General features: G+C 39.8%; 1 protein-coding gene across 2 annotated transcripts; it reads right to left on the bottom strand.

The window, feature by feature from the left end:
- Positions 1 to 331: 331 nt before the first annotated feature.
- On the bottom strand, positions 332 to 12,642 carry LOC135485657 (nephrocystin-3-like). 2 transcript variants are annotated; one of them, XM_064767983.1, is made up of 22 exons: positions 12,502 to 12,642; positions 11,114 to 11,394; positions 10,658 to 10,834; positions 9,951 to 10,127; positions 9,301 to 9,634; positions 8,914 to 9,131; positions 8,475 to 8,636; positions 8,053 to 8,157; positions 7,586 to 7,735; positions 7,095 to 7,349; positions 6,630 to 6,766; positions 6,209 to 6,362; positions 5,738 to 5,836; positions 5,358 to 5,497; positions 4,891 to 4,984; positions 4,494 to 4,765; positions 3,852 to 3,996; positions 3,400 to 3,511; positions 2,687 to 2,954; positions 2,007 to 2,271; positions 1,443 to 1,661; positions 332 to 1,219 (listed from the first exon to the last, which is right to left on the bottom strand). In XM_064767983.1, the coding sequence occupies exons 2-22, from the start codon at positions 11,378 to 11,380 to the stop codon at positions 1,118 to 1,120; spliced, it is 3,852 nt and encodes a 1,283-aa protein (XP_064624053.1). In that variant the 5' UTR covers positions 11,381 to 11,394; positions 12,502 to 12,642; the 3' UTR covers positions 332 to 1,117. The 2 variants fall into 2 exon arrangements, with proteins under 2 accessions (XP_064624053.1, XP_064624063.1); XM_064767993.1 differs by having other exon boundaries at positions 11,348 to 11,394; positions 12,502 to 12,641.
- Positions 12,643 to 12,663: the final 21 nt, after the last annotated feature.

The following is a 12,663-nucleotide window of genomic DNA, read 5'->3' as shown; positions in this document are numbered from 1 at the left end:
GAGTCTTGTTGTCTGGGGTCACTGGAAGAAGGACTCTGGTATAGGGGCACTTTCACAATGAGTCTTGTTGTCTGGGGTCACTGGCAGAAGGACTCTGGTGGGCACTTTCACAATGAGTCTTGTTGTCTGGGATCAATGGCAGAAGGACTCTTGTACAACTCAGGGACAACATTATCAGGTAATGTTTGAGTTTCATGGCATGGTCCAACTGATCTAAGCACACTCTCAAGGCCTGCACATCCTTGCAATTGTCCCCCATCATTATTGTAAATGCGACACTGACACAGATATAGTTATATTCATATAAAAGTGCAATAAAAAAACAGTAATATTAACTTTTGATAAACATTTATTATAATAATATGGATACATGTAATTTCTAAATGAATGGTGTAATAATTTTTCCAGGTTACAGAACACCTTATCCAAAGGAGGACATGCACTGAACCAGGTGTGTGTACAATGTACAAGGAAGTTGAAGTTATGGCAAAAATAACAAAAATATTTCACACCTAATGGAATGTTCAAGTTTTGTACACAGGTGCTTGAAAAAAAAACAATGCCTTTAAATTTTCACATCAATATTACAATTGCAAAATGTGGGTAAACATGTATTTACTATAATGTGAAATTAATCAATGTCGTGATATCCAAGCATGACAAACACAGACTGCTTTAACAAAATAAACTGGGTTACTTATACCAGAGTCAGTGTACAAGTATCATTGTTCAATAACTCATGATCACAAGTCTGTATTCTTACAATGCCTTGCTAAAATCTCTGTAATAACAGTAATCACAATACAATACAAATTATAAATGACTTGGGTAAAAACAACCAAGACATATGGCAAAACATACCTTCCCAATAATGGCAAGAATAAATCTGTTTTCTAATCTAAAATAGGCTACTCCATAAAAGATAATAACAATGTTATAATCTGATAGACCTATCTATACATGTAAAAGTGGAACATATAAAAATAAAAGCCTGGCTTCAAATTATGCATTTCCATCACTCTTTCCATATCATATTTCTGCACAAGCAGGCCTGCAGTATTTTCTATTTACAATGTAGCTACAGAACATTGACATCACTGGCCTTCTTTACAATTGATCAAATAGTTGGTTCAACAACTTCTGTTTCTTCGTTTGATTCAGACTGTTCCTTTTTCATTTCTTCCTCACTCCAGTCAACAGCTTTGGTAAAGTTGATCATCTGAAAGGTAGAGAAGCTTTTTCTTAGAACTCTGTTTGTTGATATGACAGAGGGGCTGAAAGAACTAACTGTGAAATGTCAAATATAGAGAAACAAGTGTACATGTATTATAGAAACACTCCAAACACCTGCTATGGGCAGATGTGTGGCACAGGTTAAGCTTGATGAGCTATATTCGAAGACTAGCTCCAAAGTAATTGCTTGTCTGATGAAGATAACTTACATCCTTCTGAACCTGTTCATCGTCCACCCAATGCTCTGTCATGTGGCTTATAGCTTTTCGTGCAACATCAAACTTCATCACCAATACGGCCGACTTGAACCAAGACATTTGGATTTGGATGTCATCTGGCAAGAGTTCGGCAAGCTTTTGGGCGAACGGAAAAACATTGGTGTAATCCTTGAGATTGGAGAGTGTGTTGATAATAGGCTGAAGGAGTTTCTGCAAAGGGAAAAGAAGACAAATACATGGCCTTGATTGCCTATGTATATCAAAACTATTCACCCGGTATGAGGAATATGATCATCGCTGAATCAAACACACACCAGACCCCTTACTGTGCACACTAGTCACTCAAAGACTACACCTGAGCCCCTAGGTTTTGCACCCTTCCAAGGGATAAAATCATTTAACTCCTTAAATTCTCTTGACTGTAGACTAACTGTTTATGTTGTAAATATTTCAAATGTTACTCATAATCTCCAGCAATAAAGATTTATACATTTTGAAACTTTGAAACCATTTGACAAACTATGAGAATTAACTACATGATTTCATATGGTGTACCTGAAGTTTTTCATCTTCGAATTCAGTGACACATCTTTCGTAGAGACTATCAGCCGGAACCAATGTCAGTACGTGTTTTGCTAGCTCCATACCCAGGTCATGACACCGCATATCCTCCAACCAAACCATGAACTGGAGAAGGATTTTCGGGGCAGGAAAATGATCTTGAATTTTGGTTGCGAATGCTAAGACTTCATCCAGACTTCCTGTTTCTGCGATACCACTCTTAAACTTGGTTTCCACTAACAACTCACTATCAGGAAATCTGAAAGTCAAATAACAACATTCTTTGAAATACCGCACACCCAATTATGTTCAAATTGTTGATTGGTAGAAAATATCGATCAAACCCTCATGCCTACAACACTTATGGGTTAAAACACCTCTTCCATGTCCTTTGATGCACATAGTGGACATACCGGTAAAGACCAGTAGAAGCTTTTACTTCAGTTTTGTCTGAAGGATCTAGTGTCTATGATGATGAATTTGTTCGCTCCATATATGTTTGTTTGTAAAAATGAGTAATTAATGAAATTGTCAATGTGAACAATTCTCTCCCTTTAGCAGGCATTCTATGTTTAACGGCTTTCCCTCTGATCATCGATGCCAAAATGTACAGCAATTTTTTGTAATACAGACATCACACATCATTACACAGTCAAACCCGTCCCAGAACCAACCTTTCTATTCCGGCATCAAGGGTGAGATGAGGTTCTCTTGGATTGTCTGGGGGCAGAATCAAATCAATGTGGGAGAGTCGATGGTACATCAAGGGATACTTCGTGTAAGGTAAATGCTTTATCAGGATCGTCCTCGCCATTTCTAGTTGATCTCGCTGCTGCTTACCGTCTGTGTTATTACAGCCAAGGTGGTAGTAATGATCAGCAAACATGGCTTGCATGTGTGGGAGTCCATGCTGTATGCGATCCTGTTTTACTAGGACACTGACTGAAACATCACAAAGTTAAGAAGGAGCATCAGCATTAAACAAGTTAAAGGAGCAATGTCAGCATTGAACAGGGTAAAGGAGTAATTTCAATATTGAACAAGTTAAAGGATGGGAGTAGTGTTTTAAGATAATGCAACGAGATGATGCTGGGCCAGGACAAAAATGATAATTTCCGTTCTGTTTTTCGAATAAAAACCACACTTTTGTGATTTTTTTTGCGACAAATCCATATGACATGACTCGTTGTGGGAAATCTTCTCACAATCATTTCATATCGCGATTCAATGAGAGAAATTTGACCACTGAGGACTTCGTGTCGCCACTGTAGAATAAGAATCTGTTGGAAAATGTTGGGTTCCCAGTCCCATTATGATTTCATAGTGAAAAGACGTGCATTGTATTGGATCGCAAGCACAGTCGATCCTGCAACTGAAGCATACTCACATGCATCCCAAAACAACTCCTCGGCTTCCTCCCACCTTCCCTGGGACAACAGCGCCTGTGCGACATTTTCTTGAGCAATGATAACATCCGCGTGATCAGCTGGGTACAGACCCTTCAAGGAGAAAGAAAAGCATCTTATCACTCACATGCATTTATTGAAGAATTTCATTCCAGAAAGCTTTGTAGCCATAAGTCCACAATGGAAGTACCATAATTGTCTATCTTATTTCACTGTATATGCAAAAAAAACTACAGCAGTATTTGTCGAACATATTGTCAAGTGGTGATGGACTAGCTTTGTTTCTAGTGGGATGTTTGATGTCACCAAACAGGATATGCTGCTGCCAAATTGGCTGTCTGGAGGCTGAGGAAATGGCTCAGCTAGTTCAACTACCTACATGTAACAATCACTGAGTGATACAGCTGTCCAAAATTTCTTTAAAATCTCTTACCTTAAAGATGTCAAAAGCCAGTCTGTACAGTCTCTCAGACTCTCCAAAATCTTCTGCGATATTGGCAAGCATTCCCTGGTTCAAGTAAATTTTGGCAACATGGGGATGATTTAAACCAAGAGCCTCTTTTGTTATCTTCAAGCACCTACAGAAGTGAAAAAGTAATGCAAATATTGATACGAAAAGTACATTAATTGGGAACTCACTGATTTAAGAATTTTTTTCAAGTTAATAAGCTTTTATATTATTTCATATTCATAAGTTTTGATAGAAGTTCACAATGCCATATGATGTGGGACTAGGCAACGACTCTACAGTCTTCTGTTCTCGGTTACTTTCTATCAAGTTCAGTGACGAGGAAAGGAAAATTTGATGCCTTAATCAACTGATGACGAAAGAGAATCATCTCGAAAATGAAAAGGGTGAATGCACAATCTCCCTCAACCTTGACCCCATAACAAACAGCAGGGCCCAGATGCTCAATCGGTGTGATCAGTTACGGTGTTTTTTCATCCTAAAGCTACCATTACAAATGAAACTTTCCAATGGAGATAATGTAGAGTTGAGCAAACACTGGTGTTCCTCTCTAACGCCGACTGAGAAACTGGGGCCAGCAGTTCAATAAATTTCAATTCAACGTACTTTTCATAGGTGGTCTTTGCTTGATCATTCTTTCCCTGCCTCCTGTGACACAAGGCCAGGTTCTGCATGGCCATACCGATATCTGGAGGCAACTCTCCAAAATAATATTGTTCATACAACTTCAGTGAGATCTCAAAGCATTCTTCGGCTGATTCATAGTTAGCCAATTCCAGGTTGACTACTCCCAAGTTGTTCAACAAAACGCCTTTGGCCAATATAAGACCCGTCATCTTCCTATAGATTGCATGAGCCTTCCCAAACCATTCATTTGCCTGAAAAATTAAGATACCATCTGCATTCAGAGCTTACAAGGATTTTCAGCGCCACTTTTAAAACCTAGATAGCAGAAAGCCAAGTGCTTGCCTTTTCACAACAAGAAATGCAGTCAAAATATTACCTCTATCCATTTTTTTGCATTCATGTAAAAGACGCCAACGAGATGGTAGAGATCACCAAGCGAAAGTCTCTGCTCATCAGTTGAGATCGATTTCCTGCAAAAAGAATTCAAATATCCAGAAGCTGTACGAAATCTGATCTGGTCGCATCTTAATGTGAAGAATTTATACATTCCAGCCATATTTATTTGAAATGTTCTGAAAATGATCATATGGTGAGCTGATAATGGAAAGGGGTTGATTACAAGAAGAAGACTAAACTATGTATTGTGACACCAGTGTGATGAAAGCAAACGAGGTGCGGACAAGCACAGGTGACTTTGGGTACCCAAAACAAGAATCAAGCTTTTGCATCCTAGTAAGAACAAGACCTTATTGGCTAAATATCATAACATCTGATGGGTCTTTTAAAAATACGCTACGATAAAATGTACCCTCGCAATTAATCGCAGAGAAAGGACTTGATTACCTTTCATATTTTTTCAGCAAACTCGTGAAGAGCTCTTCAGCTTCTTTGTTCTTGTGCATATCAGTATATAGAACAGCAAGACGGTAATGATTCCCCAGTAACAAGTCTTCTTTCTCGATTCTGTCCAATTTCACCTTTCTCTACAAGGAAGAAAACATGATAATAAAAGTAATAAAGCTCTGTATACGTACATGTATTAGTTTAGTTCGTTTAAACAATACAGTAGAACCTCTCTATTAAGCACACCCTCGGGACTGACAAGTGCTGTCCTCAATAGAGACAGTGTCCTGATTAGGAAAACAGTGAAAGTCTTTGAAGTGTAGGCAAAAGTCATGCCTATAAACTCCAGCGATACACATTGGCATGAAAGTTGTACTTACCAGCACGTCTTGGTAATAGTAGAGCAGTATCTCCCTGCCTTTGAAGCTCGCAAGGCCATCAATAAGTGCCAATAACTGATCAGCGTATTCTTTATAAACCTGCAAAATAAAACCCATTATTTCAATTAATAAAATTTTCAGCCCTCCGTGGTTCTAATCAGGAGGTTATAGGTTTGCAGATATATCAGCACTATTTCATTAGTTTCCTAAGCAAACCACTCAAGCATGTGTGATACTCTCCAGTAAATGTGTGACTCGCTTGCAGAGATGGCAAATGTGACTGTTAATCATTAATCCCCAGAATAATCTTTTTTAGTAAATTATTCCAGCCCACACCACTTTTTCTTCCTGCATTAATTAATCAATTTTTAAAAAGTTTCTGATTTTCCAAATTCATGCCTCACACAGATTACAATTGTTTCATTATATTGATTCAGATGCGGAATTTCTTGAAATACAAATAAATCTTACAGTCCACGCCGGATTTAGTTCCTCATAACCATCAAGTTGTTCAACGTAAGTATCGACCACTGCCTGTTTCATTGCCTTCACATAACCAACTGCTATCTTGTCCCCAGGGATCATTGTGCTCTGCCAGTACTCTAGAACCATATACCTGTCATAACTAAAAAAAGGTATAAATCAGGCTACTCTTCACTTTCAATGCTAAGTAGTATACCAATACAAGAGCCAGTAAGAGGGAGAAAATAAAGAGCAAAATTCACATCAATTGATTTGACTACCAGGATCATGTAACGCATTAAAAAATACAGCAGAATCTTTCTACATGTACGTGTTAAACCATGGCACGCAAAAATACTATTGTAATTTTCGTGCTTTCAGCCTAAAAACTAACTGTTAAGTACAAAATTCAGATCGTTGCATCCTTTACCTGTAAAGATGTTTGAATACCCGAAGATCTGTGAGGACATCTCCGAGTACCTTCGAGTCCTTCACTTCTGAGAGGAGCCAGGTTAGTTCACGAACCACGTGCTGCATGGGCAGGCTGTTCAGACTTTCACCACGACTCTGAAAGAAGTAGTTGTATTTAACACTTTGAACCACGCAGGACGGTAAGCCGGTCTTTTACTATACTGTAATGTATACCCACGGGATGGTAAAGCGGCCTGGTTAATCCCCTTTTGGATTTGTTCGCATACCAAACAAACCATAGTGCTGCAGTTCAGGTGCACGGATGAGTACGGCATGCAGAAAGATTGCTGTGTAGTTCAGTTAGTCAGATTGGAGGGTGTGGTTTCAAGGCCTGGAGGAGAACATCCGTTGCCTATATTATTGTAAAATTCTCCCTCTGAAATGCCCATAAAAAAAGATGCATAGAAATATTGTCAATGCATACCTGATTGTATTTCATCAAGAAGTACCACAAGATCTGTCTAGTATATCTCTCATGCGTCTCCACACTCTTCAAGTACCTGTCATGGACTGCTTCCCTCAGTTCTGAGTAGGCAAAGCAAAGGAGCCCCGAGTGTTGTAGGAGGAACAGGTTCAAGGCAAAGTGCAGTGGTATCCAAATATTAGAGGGAATATCTAGTGATTCAATGAGTTCTTCTTCTGAGAGGCCGTAATGGCAGGCAAACAGAGAGCACGCAACCTGAAATAAAAGGAAGAAGTGAGCAGTGTAGCTAGTAGCTAGCAGTGTGGCTAGTAGCTACATAAGTGTAGCTAGCAGTGTGAAGAACTAGGCTATGGGGGTCTTTGGTGGTATATATGTCCGGCCTGTTTGGGATTGACATAGATGATGACAGTGGACAATGGTCAGATCACTCAGATGGCTCATATTGTTAGCAGATGTAGCAAGAATATGGTCCCGGCCTTGAAAATACTTACGTCCTGTACAATATGTGGGTGATCACTCGTATTGTAATCTTGCTCAAGCCTTTCAAGTAATTTATCAAATAATGACTGGATGTTGTCTGATGTTAACAGATACTCAATCTTTCCCTTGATTTTTCTGTAGTAGTCCACCACGCACAATTCCTGAAACAGAAGTTTACAATCTATGAGAAAGCTGAATTATACATGTCGGCTGGCTGCAGGCTGTGAGAGAGATGCCCTCCACACACAACTATGGGAGCCACCACTGAACAAAGACACAGGAAGACACTACCAACCTCACCTCAGGAAACCCCGATTGCATTCAAAGCCGAAGGCCAGTATAATGAGTCCACATTCCAAGCCAGAGATAAAAAGACACTTTTTTAGAAATCTAGGACCTTACAGAGTTATACACAAGAGCTGTTTTCTGTACAGACTCAGGAAAGTTCCAGTCAAGTGTCAAATGTTCAAATGCTCACCTGCATCACCACCTTGAGATACAATGGATTCTTTGTCTGTTCAGGGGCAACAATCATGTCCATTTGGTCGCCTGGGAGATCCTTGCTGTTCGATTGTAACACACCCTGCAGGAGATAAACAAATAATATATGTATTCTTTTCCCATTTCTTCAACAAAAACAACTATCTTCAAAACAGCAACCCATGATTTAGCCAAGGGAGGGTAAGCTAGTTTATCCCCAGTCCACACCTTCCTCCCAATAGACATCACAGTTTTTCATTAAAAACTATTCAATATTTTCCTTTTGTAACACTTTGGTGAATTATGACAGCATCGTCAGAGCAAAATAAATCTTGAAGGTCAAGTAAAGTAATAGTCAGGAGGACAGGGTTGAATTTGCCACTGTTTGTGGGAGTGTACAAGTTCTCCCCTGGTACTTACCAAGCACATCTTTTTCTTGTCTTCCATGTTCAAACCTTCAATCTTACATGTGGAGTAGCCTCTGGCCTCAACAAGCTCCTGAATCGTACTGACATCAGTAGAGACCGTTGCGACAATTACAGAGACGCTCGGTGGAAGGGTAGATGGAATCCAATATAAGGGCTAGAAAAATTGCACACAAGTCAGCAAAGTACAAATGTACATCAAGTGTTTTCAAAGAGTCATGGGAGTATTCATGGCTATAATTTGCATAACATGGACTGCTTTCATCTGGAAATCGCTATACACAAGTACACGTATATGTAAAATCGATTTGGAAATTGCTACTGCAGAACAAGAGAACTTGAAGTTAGAGATGTATGGAGCACAGCCTCCTTAACATCATGGCAATAAACCACACTCAATATCTAAAAGACAAACTTTAAGTTTCTAACAGTACCTTCCCTACTTTCCGTTTGTCTTCTACCTTCTCTAATCCATCAATCACTAGGCAGATATTCTTCCCTGGGTCAACACGCTCAGCAGCAGAATCTAACATTGTTTTAAACTGGCCTACTGCCGTAGCAACCTCATCCTTCAACTGAAACTCGTCATCACCATCCTTGTGGTATTGTAGGGAGAGCAACTGTGACATTCGATTGACAATATTCTTGATATCTGAAAGGCACGTTGCAGAGAATTAAAAGGTCTAGCAACCTCAAAAAAGTGTATACATTTTGATTCACGAAATTTCAAGGATGATAATTACTCTAAGTTGTATCGAATGATTGGAGAAATCAAACAAACCTAAAAACATAATTTTCATGTAGGATAAAACTTCAAATACCTGTGCTTTGATCAGGAAAGCCAATGAAATGAGAGCCAACAAAACCAAAATCCTTGTCCTCCTTCTTCTGTTTAATCCAGTTACTCAGTAATGCAGATTTGCCGACCCCAGGTTCTCCAAAGACAACAATTCCTTTAGACTCCTCATCATGCACAGCCACATCCAGAATATTCATGTAGTCGTTTCCACCAATAAAGAGACCGCAATGACTGTCACAGAATGCATCATGTTGTAATTTTTGCTGCTGCGATGGTTCCAAATCAATGCCTGATGGATCAACTAGCAATTCTTCACTCATGTACTTCCAGATGGCATTGAACATGAACTTAGCACCCTGTTAAAAAAAACTTGTTAAGAAGCAACATCAAAATCAGGTGATTTATCTTGACAGAATCTCCAAGGGATATTTTCTGTAGCTCAATTAAGGGCAATCAAAGCCAGTTTAGGCATAGCTTGTCTCTTCTACAGTTGCCTGGGGTAGGGAGTCAAGTAAAACATGTAGAAACAGGTTAAAAAGGAACACATTGTCCAAGGCCTGCTATCTGACAATCGTAAACAATCAAGCATAAATTTCACTGCAAACACTTACAGTTCAGGCACTCTACACGAAAAAAAACCATTTTTCCACAGGGAAGCTACATGTCATTTACCTCTTCTGGTGTACAGTAGGACATGTCAACAGCGAGGCACTTTTCTTCAACTTCTACCACTCTCTTCTTGAGGTCGTTCATCATGAAGACTGCATGTTCATTCTCAGATGTATACTTTGCAGCACCCCTTGCATCCCCTTTTGCCTCAGCCTGAGCCTTTAACTTGTCATCCCATGACTAGAAGAGGAAAACATAGAAATGACTTCAACTTTGGAGTGGTGCAGTGAAAATTTCAGCACCTGTCACCTCGAAGGTCCCAGGTTCAATTCTTAGCCGGTCATACACTCTCAGACTCACAGAGTCATGACATGATGTTAGTACAATCATGGATTTACTAATCAAGCAAGAAAGAGAGAACATATCACTAAAAGAAACTAATAACAATGAGTGAAAGAGGGATTAGTTCATCACTACTATAAAAAATAACTTGTTTGAAGAAGCAGTTTGATAGCCTTAGCAAATCAGGGCAAGCTGTTAACAGAAAAAAAGAAATATTTACTGTGATCACCACCTTTAGTCTCATTTAGATTAGGTGTCTTGGATGAGCTGCATGACTGATTTCAGGGCTATAATGACTAATTCCTGCATGCTTAGGGATGGAGTGATCAGTGGTCAGAACGTTTCAGGAACTTTGCAAGCATGATTGAGAAACCAATTCTCTAGGGTGTTTGTTGATATTATGATAATGATTTTTTTATACCCCTCACCTTGTCCCTGAAGCAGACACATGCTGGCCTTTCCCCGGGATTATTCAGGAAACCATGAAGGAATTCAAGCTCTGTCACGCCCTTGTCTCGGAACTTATCCAACCACGGAAAGTGGGGGAGGGCAACATTGAAGTTTTCTTGCAGTGCATCATCATTCACACCACACCAGCCATACCTCTGAAATAGCAAGAGAAATTGACATTTCTTAAGTCCTGAGAATCCGATTCAACATGGGGATTCCGATAATGGAATCGATGAGGAGTCAAAATTGTTCCACCGATTTTACTGGAACACAGTTCTATTTCAAGAACATGCGATGATAGCATGAAAAACAGTTTTCATGTGTTAATTGATGTAGAACCAACCCTTTATCTCAGTTTCTCTACTCAGTGCAATATGGGAAAAATCTGGAATTACATATAGATTCATGTTAGCCATCCTCCCAAAATACCATACCTGTCCAAAAAAGCCAACAAAAATATCCGACCTATCGAGTTCCCTGAGGCAGATTTCGATGGTTTTAGAAGATTGGGAGGATTCTTCTGTAATACCCCATCTCATGTCAACTGCAGCAAATTGTATTCCCTTCGAACTGCATAAATGGCGAAGCTTGGGAAAGTAGAGCTTCGTCAGCTCCTCTCTTTCTTTTTCCATCCCAAGAAACGGAGAGGAGAAGAAGACTCGGCATACATTTGGATCTTTTAATTTCTGTTTTACTGCCATGTCTTCTGGTCAGTCTGTAAATGGAAAGAAACAAGCTGAATAGACTGAGTGGGCCGGATTCAGTGGATAATCATGTTTATCACTTATGCTCTTGCAGGCTTCACAAATCAGCCAGAAACTTACACTGAAGTACAACACCATCTTCATTGAGGACCAGAAAGCCGAGAGAATCAGGAATGTGATCAATTCCTTGGGTGATGGTGGACATTCTACCTTGCACCCAGACCCAATGTGAAATATGCACCCGGGTTTTCGGATGGGGACCATGTGGGCAAACTGGGCATATGTAGGTATTATATGGGTTCTATATGGACTTCCTTTTGGGTTCATTGAATGGTATTTTTCATATGATATGTGTGACAGGTGTACATTGGCCTTTAGAACTCATTTCTTCTCTTCAGTTTTACAGCATAGGCCTAACCTTCAGCACGAGGTACTGCTTCTGAATAAAAATCCCCTAACTGTGCAAGTTTTCACCAGCAGCCCCTGGGTGAGATGAGTTGGGCACTCACCTCTCCACAGCGTGTAAGGGGTAAATATCTGGAGTAAGCCTTGATGTCTTCATTGGCAAACCACCAGTACCAAATTGTGAAAAGATTTAGGATCTGATGTTTCTGTGATGTTTTATGCCCATGGTTTGCATTCTGAAACACTTAAATCCATTTTGAGCCTAGTAACCACAATCAGTCAATTAACTTACACCTCCTTTGCCCTTGTTTGGTTGATAATACCCTCATCTTTATTTTCATTAATTGATTTTGAGCATAATAATTACAACAAAATTAATATAAGATATAGTTGATCTGAACAATCAGCCCAGGTTGCCCATGCCATGCGATATCCCATGTGGGGCCCACATGCATGTGACACCCAGTGAGGCTCAGCAACAGTGAGCCCAAATCTGCTCACTTGGTCCCCATATGAAACCTACATGCAAAATGTGCCTATATTTGCCTGTACGAAACCCACATTACACCCATATACAATACAATGGTATATGGACCCATATCTGATATTGCCAATACAAATACCCGTAGAGCCTATGCGGCCCACATTCTTTAATCTTTGCTATCTAGGCCATAGGCGGTGTCGTGATCGAGGTCACCGTTGAAGGCTCAGACCTTTAAAATGATAGATGGTAATCCATTTAAAATGGTCCAGACCGACAAGACTACATTCTGAGAAAATCCTGGTGTTTTGTCTCAGAGCCTCAAGTCAAGACAAGGACAATGTCACAACCACAATGTCACCGTCAATGTGCGAGTTTGGGCAATTAACATCAA

The sequence above is a fragment of the Lineus longissimus genome, chromosome 1 (genome assembly GCF_910592395.1).
Source record: "Lineus longissimus chromosome 1, tnLinLong1.2, whole genome shotgun sequence".
Lineage (NCBI taxonomy): Eukaryota > Metazoa > Nemertea > Pilidiophora > Heteronemertea > Lineidae > Lineus > Lineus longissimus.
The sequence above is the reverse complement of the archived record's forward strand: the minus strand, read 5'-3'. Positions and strand labels throughout refer to the sequence as shown.